Below are 14,490 nucleotides of genomic sequence, written 5' to 3' on the forward strand. Positions count from 1 at the left end.
ACCGAAAAGAAATTGATAAATCATATGGACCAAACTTATGTACAATGCCTTATACACAATTTTTACCCTAGACCATATTATTATTTAAAAACAATTTTCTTTTTTTCTTTTTAATTAAAAAATAAAAAACTACTTGAGAGAAAAACTGTACCCTAGACCATATTCTCTCTATGAATTGATTAGAAATTTAGTATCATCTGCTCAACAAAATATATCTTCCAATATAAATCATCCAAAGATATTTTCCAATACTATAAATATTGGGTGACCTAAATATTGCCAAAAAATATTTTTATAAAAAATATATATATTTTTCTTTTTTGTATTCTTCCATGTGAATCAACAACTAAATTACCCCAAATTTAGGTATTTGAGCCCAATTCCACACAGCCAAATGGCAACATTCCAAATCCACACTCTCAATTACCTTCATCTGCACTCATTCAAACAGAGATAAACCAGAATAATACTACAACCCCACTCTCAAAACTCAAAACCCCCGCAAATCAATACAACACCAAACAAACGCTATTACCATTGATTTTTCTCACACTCACTCTTCTCAACTTCAAAAACAAACGATATAAATATCTCTTAGATCGATCTTTCACAAGCGATCGTTAAAAATGCCGATCTTCTGGAACCACATGAAATCATCATCATCTCCGTTACTTCAACGCCTCAAACGCCATGTCACCGGCGGCCACTTCTTACAGTCGCGAATTTTCACGACGTTGGAAGGTCATCGTCCTACAATCGTCCATAAACGTAGTCTCGATATTCTTCACGATCCTTGGTTCAATAAAGTATATATACTCTTCTTCATTCTATTCTACTTCACACTATCGCTTTCAATTGATTTTACTGTTTTCAGTTTTATGATATATTCAATTTTGAGGTTGAATTGAAAATAAAGCATGCTTGAATAGATAGATGAATAATTTGAAAGTCAACTGTTAATTAATTTTATTTTAAGGTATGTTTTTATTCGGATAGTTTTGATTATGGTGAATATGATTGGATTAATAGATGAAAAATAAGTGTAGGCATTTTTAATTTTGATAATGACTTAGTTCAAGGAAACTAGAATTGAAAACAAGGTGTTTGAGAGTTTGAAGTAGTTACAATTCACAAAGGTCACTAGGAAAGGATATGGCGTGCTGTATGGAAGGACTGGTAGATCGGTATTAACCGAGCAATGCCTAGAGAAGACTAGGATGAATTGAATAGGATAAGAAACAGTCTAAATTGAGGCTTGACCTGCGGCCTATGAAGCACAAACAGGAAGCATACGATTACACTCGTCGGATTAGGTGTGTCTCGGTGTCAGACACGTGTCAGTGTCGGACACTGACAGGAAGCATACGATTACATTGAATTATGTCATTTTTTTCAAATTATTATTGGTGTTGACATGTTAGTGTTCGTGTCCGGTGTCCGTGTCTATGTCGTGCTTCATAGCATGCTGCCATGCACCGGTTGAATGAGTCTTATGTAAAACAGAGGGTACATGAGAGGCTCATTAGCTATGGGTTTATAGAGGTTTGACAAATTGAGGATAGTGAGACTTTTGGCAGGGTTGTTGTTTAGAGGAGTGATCGTAGTCAACAGCAAACAGCTTTTGGCTGGGTTGCTTAGTTATGGCAGATTTGAGCAGAATTAAGGTGTAATGAGTAGTCAGACCAATTGTAATGAAGGCGGCTGCTATAATGCCAACAGTGAAGCAGACTATGGTTGATTTGTAGAAGAAGAGTCTTTTAAAATGGAAGCCCTAGTAGTAATACCAAATTGAAAGAATAATATATCGAATATTGTTACTTGAGTTTTTTTATTGTTATATAGGGAATACATTATATAGATTGACGTTGACAACTTCTTGCATAGAATATTGCTACACTATATGAAGTAAATCTGCCGACAAGAATTAAGGAAATAAATCTGTATAGATTAAAACAGAAATAGAGGAAATAATTTGTCCTAAAAAAGGCAATAATTATTCAACACATCCTTTCATTTCAAAGCCAGTAAACTTGATGCCAGCTTGATGATGTTCTCCATAGATATTGGAATTAGCACATTACCAAATGAGTGACTAGGAAATGTTTAAAACTTATTTATCATTCTTCTTGTCAATATCAGATTGTGATGTATATATAAAGCTGATATGTTACTTTGTAAATAATGTTTTCACTCAATTCCTAATAGTTTGATACTCTTCTTTATAAACTGCAATCCATAAAACAACTCCGTTAATCTTCTGCTTATTTTACACGATGCTAGAAAGTACACATGAAATATTGTGCAACTTCCCTTTTTTTCATTCTGATATTTCGCCCAGGCTTCTTTTCAGTAATATTCAGAAGATGACTGTGTGCTTTTGCTGCCAAGTTTTAAAGTCACTTACTCAATTGTAGATATATTTTTCATTTCTATAAACTTCCGTTCTGATTTAGTAATATATATACTCTGGTTTTTTGAATTTAGGGAACAGCCTTTTCCATGACCGAACGAGACCGCCTTGATCTAAGAGGACTGCTTCCTCCAAATGTTGTGTCTCCTGATGTACAAATTGAGCGCTTCAGTATGTTTTTCTATTTTCTTTGGTCTCATGCAATGTTAACCATAATGAATGTGGGTTTGTTTGGTAGTAGTTTTTTTTTTTCTTTTTCTTGTGGTGTTAATGATTGAGGTCCATATGGCCTTTAAATGGGAATTAGGCCATTCAAATTTCAAATCAAGGTTTTTTTCCATCATTAGTTATCTGCTTATAGAACTTTGCATGTTAAAGTAACTCTATTCTAGGATATCTTCCGTTTAAGGTGTTTGAGTAGTTTTTAGAAAAGTAACAGACATTTTTTTTTATTGCTTAATCCCCAATTGGTGCTTTCGTGATGGGGAGTAAGGATTCTGTTTTTCCTTTTCTGATATGCATATTTACTATTTTCGTCAATAATTTTTGAACTGTGCACTGTTCTGTTTTTATTTATTAATTATTCCTAAATTTTTTGTTTATAGTGGTTGATTTGAAAAGGCTTGAAGTTCATGCAAGAGATGGACCTTCCGATCCTAATGCACTGGCCATGTGGCGGATATTAAACCGCTTGCATGACAGAAATGAGACTATGTACTATAAAGTATGTCCAGTGTTTTTTATTGCACTATTTTGATAACAAACAATTCTAGTCTTAAAAATCCCACTTTATCAAAAGAATGATTTTAACTTCAATGACATATTGTATAATGTCAGGTTTTGATTGCTAATATTGAGGAATATGCACCAATAGTATATACTCCAACAGTGGGTCTTGTATGTCAGAACTATAGTGGACTTTTTAGAAGGCCAAGAGGAATGTATTTCAGTGCTCAGGATCGTGGGGAAATGATGTCCATGGTCTATAACTGGCCAGCTGAGCAGGTCTTTAACAATCCATTTCCTTTACAAATTTTTAGCTAGTACTTTTTTAGGTATCCTAGAAAGTATTATACTTTTCTTATTTGTGGTTTACCGATTAATACGGTCCTTATTCTTTCAATCAACAATTGATTTTCCTCAGTAGTTAAATAGGAGAAAACATATTTGGAACGGAACTTTTGGATAAAATAACTAAAGCCTAGACTTTCTCAGTTAGGGAGAAGGGGGCATCCCTTGTAGGATGACTATTCTTTTGACACTTAACCATTGTGAAACAGATATCAAATCCTTTGTAAATAGCTTGGTTGCTACCAAACTTGTATCTTAAGTTCTCTCTCTCTCTCTCTCTCTCTCTCTCTCTCTCTCAGTCAAATCAATATTAAACTGCCTATTTCCTTTCTCCGAAACACTCTCTCTATGTTCATTAACCCGTATTTTGAAGATTAAACACTAGCATTTTATTGTTCTAAAGTAGCTATGACCTATATGATTGGATAATATTTTGATACATACTAACTTATTGAAGTGTCAAATGGGGACATCTCATTTGATGCTTTTCAGGTCGATATGATTGTGGTTACTGATGGGAGCAGAATTCTGGGACTTGGAGATCTTGGAGTACAAGGAATTGGCATTGCCATTGGGAAGCTTGATCTATATGTTGCTGCTGCTGGGATAAATCCTCAAAGGGTATGGAGTTGCTCAATGTTTTGTTATTGTTCCTTCAGACTATTAAAGTTTATGATTTAGTTAATATTTGTAAGACTTGGTAACGTAAAAATGATATGATATAGTTGCGACTACCATTTAAGGTTTTGTCTATTGGACCGTAAGAAATGATAATAAATGTGGTGCCATTGACCTTTATAGCTATGCTGTTTTCCCCCTTTACATCATCATCGTCATCGTCATCATTATGTATTTTATGGTTCTTCTATTGTAAGCTGTATTTACGATTCTAAGAATTCTTTTCCCTTCTTGTAATAGGTACTTCCTGTGATGATTGACGTTGGTACTAACAACAAAAAGTTACTCGAAGATCCCTTATGTAAGTGCTTCTATATCTATTCTGTTAAAGATCTTGTAGCAGGACCTATATAGGGTGACATGACTGCACCACAATGAGCGCCCATATCTAAATTTTCATCAAACCTTTACCTTGTGCTAAAATTCCTAGTCTAAATGAATGTGAGTCCCAGGATTGAATTTTAATCACTTGGGCTAAAAGATCAACTTCACAAATGCTTGGTTGAAGCCTATGCGTGGTTTGATATCTCTTAAGTACAACTCGTGCTGTGCAGTTCACTCATATGTTTGTTATACCTATTGTTGCTTCAATTACATTTATGCTTGTTTCAGCATAACTTAGTTGAATTCACTCTACGAAACATAATTCCTTTCCTGTCAGATTTAGGATTGCAGCAGCATCGCCTTGATGGGGATGACTATCTTGCTGTTATAGATGAATTCATGGAAGCTGTCTTTACTCGCTGGCCAAATGTGATTGTACAGGTATTGAAACTGACGTTTAAAATAAAAATTGTAGCTTGCATTTGTGTTTTATTCACAAGGTCCATATTTTTCTATTATACGACTATAAATAATCTTGTCCTCTCACAGTTTGAAGATTTTCAAAGCAAATGGGCTTTTAAGTTATTACAAAGGTACAGAACTACCTACCGAATGTTTAATGATGATGTGCAGGTAAAATTTCTTTTATATAATATTGTATCATGACATTTTTCACACTGTGTAGTTGTAGTAAAGGAGAGGATTTAGGAATTAATGGCTTTGGAAACTTAGGTGATGGAATTAACACATTGTTCAATAAGTAACTAGTTCCAAGCAGCATTGGAAACTTGGTTTCCTAGGAAATGTTTTGCTTATTTATTATGGCTGTAAATTGGAGATTGTAAATTTGTAATGCATAAACTATTACATGCAGAGTTCAATTGACAATTTTGCAGTGATGCTTTCACGTTCCTCATTTTTTGAAAACATGATCACGTTATTATTATTATTAGAGTAATATGATTATCAAAAGATTTACAGAACATAGATTTGGCCTGCAAAATATTGTTATATTGATTTGCTTGTCTAATAGTAATAAGTTTTTGACATCAACTAGTATTGGGACCAAATTAATACCATTTGTTCTCACTAAACTTTTGAGGATTAAATTGGGAGTTTGCTCTATAGCCTCTGAGTTATCACCTCGTGCTCCTGAGGACTGAATTCAATGTATAGATCTTGTCATGGCATTTTATTGTTTAATGCATTTGAAACTCTTTACCCAGGGGACAGCTGGTGTTGCAATTGCTGGACTTCTAGGTGCTGTAAGAGCTCAAGGAAGGCCAATGATTGACTTCCCAAGGCAGAGGATAGTTGTTGCCGGTGCTGGAAGGTTAGGTTGTTATCTTGTGATAGGATGACCATACTTTTATGATTTTATGTGAAGTTTTTTAGCTGAGAGAACTAGTTATCCCAAACACAACTTATGTCGGAATCTCTTGAGAATATGTCATAATATCTTTATTGTATCATTGGAGACATAGATATACTGAAAAAAATGGGAAAATGGGGGCTTTAGGATCCAACGAAATTAACAAGAGAACCGCAAAAACTGTACAGTTCCACAAAATTTTGGCCTCCTTGTCCTACCAAAATCTTTATGCCTAGAAAAACTGCTGGAAAAGTGGAGGAACAACCCACTATTTATTTGTCACATGAAAAAAAAAATACCAAAGTAAAATACATGCTGTATACTATAAAACCAAATGGGACATTGTTTCTGAGATTGAATAAAAGAAGTGAACAACTCAAATTATAAAAAGTGTGGCCTGCAATATTTGCAACATCTCAACAGTTCAAATTCTCCTATAATGATAGGAAGGCTAGTGAGCAGAAGTATATAGGAATTAAAGTTTATTACTACCTATCATTCAAGTTATTTCTGAATCTAACATCTCAGAAGTGATTAGAACCCTAAATAGAATAAACACTTTTGATGATTATGGTAGGACACAGAACAATTATGCAGCACAAAAGAGAAAATAAGGAAAAACCCCAAGAGTCATTATCACATCGCGTATGTCTAAGGAAAATGTCTCCTTAAAACTGAGTAATTCAATTAACCAATAAGAGTAACCCTAATTATATATATATATATATATATATATATATATATATATACCGTAGTTTTCCTAACAGCCTATATTATATTAATATGCCTAATGATAGCCTGTCTATTTTTCTTCCTCCTATCCTAGCATACACATTCCACTCCTATTTCCGAATTGGTCCCCTCCTAACATACAATCAATGATAGGCCTCATGAAGCAGAACTTCTCCCACTTACAATCCTCCTAAATTTGAACCTAAAGATGTTTGACACTCCCATACCAGTCGAAGAATAAACCATGGGAAATAGATTTCTCGGCACTTGCATGAATACCAACTAACCCGGGTTTGCAATCCACCCATTTACATATAAACTGTTATAACTGTCCCACAACAGATCTGTTTATAATTATTTTATAGAAAAACAAGACTTATTTTAGGAAAGGAATTATTTAGCCTGGTCTATATCTATTTTTTTTTTTTTGCAAAAGCAATAGTTCGGGTACAAGATTCCAAATCCAAACTGAATATTTTATTTAATGTCTCTTATCAAGTTTATTGGGCATCTAAATAAAAATAGCTCCAGATCTAAGAATATGCCTTCTGCACTTTATTATTATCTTTGGAAATTATTTGTTGTTGAAGAAATTGTGGTTAAAGTGTCATTGGTTATGTCTAGAATAAATTTGGTTTTAATGAAAGCTTTGAATGGAATGGTTGTTGCAAGTGAAAGTCTTTGTTGAGTTCATAGTTGCTAAGGATATTCACATTCAGGGTTTTTAGTTCTTTAGTTATATTTGTACTACTGCAGTGCCGGAATTGGCGTTCTTAATGCGGCAAGAAAAACAATGGCAAGGATGCTGGGTAATAATGAAGTAGCTTTTCAGAGTGCAAAGAGTCAATTTTGGGTTGTTGATGCAAAGGTATTGTATTAGCTTGATGTCCATATTAACCACGGTTCAGTTCTTCGTACTTATAGAAGTTAAATTTTGTTTTTGATGTAAACATTTTTTTTTACATGCTTTATATTCAATTGAATGCTAATGAACCTGCTTAAATATTCAATTTTACTTAGTGGCTTACTATACTTAATTATGTGGTGAATTTGTGAATCTTGAAAATCACCAAGTATTATACACATACCCCCTCTTTAGCATTGTTGAAGATCTCAAAAGAGTGAGCCTCAGCATTTGAATCGAAGTTATATTTGTGTTGGCTTTAATTTTATTTATAATATAAGTTCTTGGTGAGCCATACAAACTCATCATAATGAGGATTAGTAAATTTGTGCCATATTTATGATTATTTTCAAATGTTTTGAATCTTTTGAATCTTTTGATCACCATTCGATATGCAAGTTTACTATTATCTTTGGAAATGCAGGGGTTAATCACAGAAGGACGTGAAAACATTGATCCAGATGCCCTTCCTTTTGCAAGAAGTTTGAAAGAAATGGATCGCCAAGGACTAAAGGAAGGAGCAAGTCTTGCGGAAGTGGTTCGTTAAAATATCACTTTAGATGCAAATATGAATTATGAAATGCCATAATGAGATAGATAATTATTTTATTGACCTTGATCTTCGGTTAATATTACCCGATTTTAGAAAGGTTCTTAGCTTTTGGATATGATAAACTTAACAACCTTCAATGCCTCTGAGAATTGACGAATAAAGAATTGGGCTTATTATCATTTGAAGCATGTTTTTATTAAAAAAGTATATAATATATATCATATCATATAATATGTCTAAGACAAATTCTCATGAAAATAGACATTGATATGCCTTGTTACAAAATAAAATATTAAGAGATTTCTATATCATCCTACAGTATTTTCTGTTTATTAACTTCAACTTTTTTCTCTCTACTTTCTTCACTATCCTAAACTTAGAAAAAATAGTTTCTCTGGCTTCTTTCTTCACTATAATTACACAGACATGCATATTAGTTAGTAGTACCTTTTATAGTGACTGTCTAGTTTCCTTCTATAAAATGAGAGAATTTTTTTGCAAGCAGTGTCGAGGGTAGGGGGTCCTTTATGATATGAAGGAAAAACATATGGGAAAAACATCAACATAATGAGCCTCTCCAATTTCTCGTCACATCTATTAGGGAAATCCCACCCATTTTAATAATTCGTGATACACTTTATGTTCTCTATATTTCATCCATTTTTTTTAGTAATTAACTTTTGAGATGCTTCCTTTATATATCGTTGGTGAACTTTGGTAACAGGTCAAGCAAGTGAAGCCTGATGTCCTCCTTGGACTATCTGCTGTTGGAGGATTGTTCTCAACTGAGGTATAGATTCTGATGCTTTGGTTTGATTTACATTGCACACAGATTTGGCTGAGTAAGACTTTGAAATCAGCATCGCTTCCATCTATTTCTCATTGGAAGGAGTTATGTAATGTTACAAATTTTCAAAATTCTCAGTGGGTAGTAGGCCATGTTAAATTTAGGGGTTTTGGTTTTCTTGAAGAATCTAATACTTTCTGGCAGTGCTCTGTTTTTTCTGTTCTAATAGGACCCAAAAATTATTAAAAGACTGAGATGATTTTATATCCAAAATTTACTATAACAAGAGGAAAAATCCCATGTAGTATGAACCATATCTTTAGTTACAACCACTATATGAAAGATAATATGGCAATGGTTTGAGCTCAAAAAACAAGTTATAGATTTACTTTTTGACTTTACCAGCACCACCACACATGTTCTCTATATAAATGAAAAGGACAATTCAAAGAAAATATCCCATGTTATTTTATGCTTAATATATATAACATTTGGCTGACTTTCTTTCCTTTGATATACGGATGACAACATCCTATTATCTAGGTATTGGAGGCCCTCAAGGGTTCAACGTCAACAAGACCAGCCATATTTGCCATGTCAAATCCAACAAAGAATGGTATAACTTATTTTGCTTCTTTCTTTTTAGCATGTGTTGTGGCTGCGGGCAACATGGATTTTTAATAGTTTGGGTACCACTGCCTTCATTCTTTGACAGCTGAATGCACCCCTGAAGAAGCATTCTCCATTTTGGGCGAGAACATGATATTTGCAAGTGGAAGTCCGTTTAGTAATGTGGATCTCGGTAAAAGTTTACAAATCCCCAGACTAATCTTTCAATTTTATAATCCAGTTTTTGCAGTATAAAGCAAGTCTTATACTTTAGCTTGCTAAAATAGATATTTTTTCTACCATGTGTTTTGAAATATATAAATCTTCTTTACCTTGGTAAACTTTTAGTTCTCTACAAAAATTCTATTTTATTATCGTTTTCTGTGTTTTACTCAAGGGTGTTAATAATTTGCAGGAAATGGTCATATTGGACACTGCAACCAGGGAAACAACATGTACCTATTTCCAGGGTAGGTTTGCTGTTTCACACATGAACCCAAATTTAATCCAAACCGCGCTATTGTATATCATATAGTTCATTTGCTTTTCACCGTGTCTTTTTATTTCAGCATTGGTCTTGGAACTCTTTTGTCTGGCTCTAGGATTGTATCCGACGGCATGTTACAGGCTGCTGCTGAGCGGTATGTTTTTGAAGATTCAGTAATTTATGAAAATACTGCTATTGTGAATTAGTGAATTATTTGCATAAGTTCATGATTTGCTGGACTTATGCATCTATTTTTCAGTCCACAAGCATTGTGAAAAATACCACTATTGTGAACTAATTAATACTGCTATTACTGTAGATTAAAATGTCAAGTGTTGATATTTAATAACTTCATGATTTACTGGACTTGTGCATGTATTTTATCGCAACGTTAACTATTGATTTTCAAGTAGTGGTTATCATTATCATTGTAGTCTATTCTCTAAAGTGCATCCCTTCCTTCTTCTGGAGGAATCGGATAATCTTAGATACTCTAAAAGATAATCTAAAGTACACAATTCCGAAAATAATCCCTTTAAAGACATCATAAAAGATAATCTTGGATACTCTAAATTACTCTAAGAATAAGATATAATCAAAGTAGCACGGAATACTTTTTGTATTAATTATTACAATAACAGAACTATTTTCGTTTCGTACATAACACTTGATTTATACATTGGATTCTTCTTGCTGAATTGCTGTCTAACTTTGAAATGTACCTTAATATCCATTTTTATTTTTCTTGTCTCCCTGATCATCGGAAACTGAAGTTTGGCTGCGTATATGAGTGAAGAGGAGGTCCTCAAAGGGATTATTTTCCCTTCAATATCCAGGTAAAAATGAGCTTTTCGTCGTCACTCTGTATAGTTTATAAGAGGCAGCTCAAATGAAATTTCATCTTTCTCAAAACAAAACCATATTTTCAGGATTCGAGATATTACAAAGGAGGTTGCTGCAGCTGTTATACAAGAAGCTGTGGAAGAGGATCTAGCAGAAGGATATCACGAAATGGATGCTCGAGAACTCCGCAAACTTAGCCCGGTAAGTTTTGTTTGCTTTGAAATATTAGAGATTATTTTTGTAACTTTTGGACTATATATCACTGTAATCTCTACTATAATGTGGTTGGTAACAATTTTGCTTGAAAATACACGTGTAAGATTGATTTGGCTGGATTGTGGTTTACTCCACAGCCTTTTCTTTTTAGATTTATGAGAAATGACAACTAATTATCCACATACCAAACCAACGTGAAGTTTTAACAAGTCTTATGTATAAAATGTCTCTGATCATAATTTACTTACAAATTTTTATGAATGATATAAAGTTCATCTTTTTAAATTATAAACTCCTTTTTGCAAAAAGATATACATTTTTGTCCCTTTATTGCTGAAAGAAAAAAGTTGCAGATCTTTTTTACCAAGTAAATACACACATTAACTGGAAAGTTTGTGAACTTTCCATAGGCTTAACTGGTTTTTTAACTGTCTATTTCTATCGCTTACATTTTTCTTTAACATTATCCATGCTTTGTGGACTTGCAGGATGAAATTAAGGAATATGTGGTGAATAACATGTGGAATCCAGAGTACCCAACATTAGTATACAGGAAAGAGTGAACAACCTGCAGGATGGAATAAACCTTACATACTTAAATTATATGAAATTCTAAAATCTCATCTCATAGCTTATTTTGAGTTTAACAAAGAAAAGCAAATCTTATGAGGCATAGTTCCATGTAAATGAAGTTGATAGTAACATGAGGTTGGTTGTAGCATCATATTGAAGGACATGTATGGTGCATCGTTACACTTGCACCAATTTTTAAATGGTGTACTGGTAAATTCATTTTTAACCCACTGTAAGTGTCAACACTACAATGAATCTGATGACCAATAATTCACAATTTTTGTTTTACAGAGGATTGAAGGCATGTGAATTTCTTCGTGGACCATAGTCCAACCAAAATCGTATTTTTTGACTCATGTTACTTGTAAAATCAAAGACACCCTATCTTACCAAAAAATAAAGTCAAAGACACCCTTGGACACATTAACTTAATTTTTTTTTGGGAATCCACTTTTTGAGGATATATGAATTTACTACTGTTTTTGTTTTTATTCAATTTTTTATTTAAAAAAAAAACAAAATTGCAACAAATAAATAAAGAGAAAATGCTAAAAAAGGTAAAATACCACTTCATTTTTCTGGGTACAAAAACACGTACCCCTTCATTTTTAATGAACTGCAAGTGTCAAGATTCTTAAAATGGAGAGAATTTCAACTCACATTGATACAATAATTCACGATTTTAGTTTTACAATTTTCGTTGTGGGACATAGTTCAACCAAAATCGCAATTTTTTAAGACCAACCAAAATTGTATTGAAACATGTTGATCTATGGGAGACGCCTCTTGATCCCACTTATTTGTTTTAGTTGGTAATCTCATTTTAATTATTTTTGGTGTAAATTGAATATTTTCGGCATGCAACCGTAGAGATTAATTTTTTGAGTTTTGTGGAATCTAAGTAGTTGGCAAGTTTTTCTTTAAGAGTTCTAGCGTTGTTGCATGTCCAAAAAAGGACTGAATCCCAAACCTTGATAAATTAAAAGAAACTTACGTTATCTTATCTAATCACTATTTTAATTTTATGCATATTTCAGACTAAAATCAATTGTGGTAGATATTACAATGATCGTATTTCAACATAAACAAATATTTTCCTTCAAAAAAAAAAACATAAACAAATATTTGATGGGTTAAAAACAAAGTAATAAGTGATTTGTGTTTGTCCCCATGAGCTTAGCTCAATTGGTTGGGACATCAGCATTTTATATGCAGGAGCCAGGGTTCGAACCCTGGACACTCCACTTATCCATCTTTAAAGGTGGAATTTCAAGCCACTAGGCTACCTGACCAAAAAAAAAAAAAAAAAAAAAAAAATAAGTGATTTGTGTTCAAGGATTTAAAATAAAAAATAAATATTTTCATTCAAAGAATAAAACATTTATTTTAACATATACCACAATCAAATAGTCAAATAGTTTTGACAAACACAAACTCAATCGATATATTGTTCCTACAGTGACATTTAATTGTTTTTTAATTAAAAAATAAATAATATTATAAAAAGAATAAAAGTATAAATACAAAAGTTTGGGCAGCCCTATTATGGTCCTCAAATTTTTAGGTCCACCGGTGGACCTCTTAACTTGACCTGCTATAACAGGTTTTACTATTTTATTGGTTTGTGGGTCCTACAAAAGCTGAATTTTTTTTAAAAAAAACATAGTTTTTAAGTGAGAGTGGATGTTACAATTATGTCCTTGTAACTGAGTCTTAAATCCAATTCATCTCCATCCTTTGAAGAACCACCACCGTATGCTTCTCAACTGGAAATTTTTATTTCTTCTTTTTTTTTTCAATTTTGCTATTGAATAATCAATTGTACTTATTAATTTAATTCTTTTTGCAATCTAGCATATTTAAATCAAACAAGGCAAGAACATGTATATTTTGATTTCATTTGTTTTTTCCCTTTAATATGCACCCTTTTTATCATTGAGAATTACATATCAATATATCACAAATATTTAATTAACCCCAACTATCATGACAAGCTTCCTGTCGCATATTTAAAGGGAAAACAAATTAAAAATTTGTACAAAAGAAAAAAAAAATAACAAAAAATGCTTCATCTTCATCTTGAAACCACCGGTCATAGTCTTTATCGTGCTCAATCAACGCTCCGCTTCTTCTCGCCAATTTCCAAATCGCCGGCTTTTTTATTCTTTGATAGACATAGAAATTTGGGGGTTTAGGTTTTTAATTTGAACTCAGATTAGTAAAATAAGCCAAATCAAATGTTTTCTCAATAAGATCAGCAAATATTTGAAACAAAAGCTTTCTTAAGTTGTTGAAGAAGAAGAAAAAAATTGTTCTTAGATCCAGTGGCTGGATGAAGGAGAAGAGATTAAATGAAAAAAATAAATCAAAATATACATGTTCTTGCAAAAACAACACCACAATCCTTCACCATCACTACCCAAAACAACCAAAATAAAAACTGTAAGAGGCAGAATCGGAACAAGAAGAAGAAGAAGAAACTCGAAATCACTGCCACTTCACCGTTTCAGAATCATACGGTCCTTTCTTCAAATGATGGAGATGAATTTGATTTTAGATCTAAAATTTAGTTATAAGGACAAAATTGTAACATCCACTCTCACTTAAAAATATGTTTTTTTTGAATTATTCTTCTGCTTTTATGGGACCCACAACCAATAAAATAGTGAAACCTGCTATAGCAGGTCAAATTAAGAGGTCCACCGGTGGACTCAAAAATTGGGGGACCATATTAGGGCTGCCCCAAAAGTTTACATGAAAAATATAATTAGAAATTATAAAAATTGGCTAGGAGCGAAGGTAGCCATATAACACTCGTTACAGGGTGTGACATCTCACATGTCCCTATAAAATGGGAGGAAAAATTTTTTTTTGTAGGGATGATTATTTTGTACTACGTTTATTTTGGTGTAAGATTTAGCCCTTTCATAT

The 14,490-nt window shown here is 32.9% G+C and overlaps 1 protein-coding gene across 1 annotated transcript; it reads left to right on the forward strand.

Annotated features, from left to right (window-relative positions):
- The first annotated feature begins 334 nt into the window (after positions 1-334).
- Positions 335-11,789, forward strand: LOC123883315 (NAD-dependent malic enzyme 62 kDa isoform, mitochondrial-like). The gene is made up of 19 exons (XM_045932073.1): positions 335-806; positions 2,485-2,581; positions 3,016-3,134; positions 3,248-3,415; positions 3,974-4,102; positions 4,400-4,460; positions 4,821-4,924; positions 5,033-5,116; positions 5,710-5,816; positions 7,344-7,455; positions 7,916-8,029; positions 8,769-8,834; positions 9,375-9,447; positions 9,547-9,633; positions 9,856-9,910; positions 10,010-10,081; positions 10,701-10,763; positions 10,857-10,971; positions 11,475-11,789. Exons 1-19 carry the CDS (start codon positions 627-629, stop codon positions 11,547-11,549), a joined length of 1,881 nt encoding a protein of 626 aa, XP_045788029.1. The 5' UTR covers positions 335-626; the 3' UTR covers positions 11,550-11,789.
- Positions 11,790-14,490: the final 2,701 nt, after the last annotated feature.

This window comes from Trifolium pratense, linkage group LG5, assembly GCF_020283565.1.
Source record: "Trifolium pratense cultivar HEN17-A07 linkage group LG5, ARS_RC_1.1, whole genome shotgun sequence".
NCBI classification, from domain to species: Eukaryota; Viridiplantae; Streptophyta; class Magnoliopsida; order Fabales; family Fabaceae; genus Trifolium; species Trifolium pratense.

Bases quoted from the DNA above. Each gene is read 5' to 3' on its own strand.
- LOC123883315 (XM_045932073.1), top strand. From the start codon at position 627: ATGCCGATCTTCTGGAACCACATGAAATCATCATCATCTCCGTTACTT. The intron at 2,582-3,015 runs GTATGTTTTTCT...TTTTGTTTATAG, and splicing joins TGTACAAATTGAGCGCTTCA to TGGTTGATTTGAAAAGGCTT. The intron at 7,456-7,915 runs GTATTGTATTAG...TTGGAAATGCAG, and splicing joins TTTGGGTTGTTGATGCAAAG to GGGTTAATCACAGAAGGACG.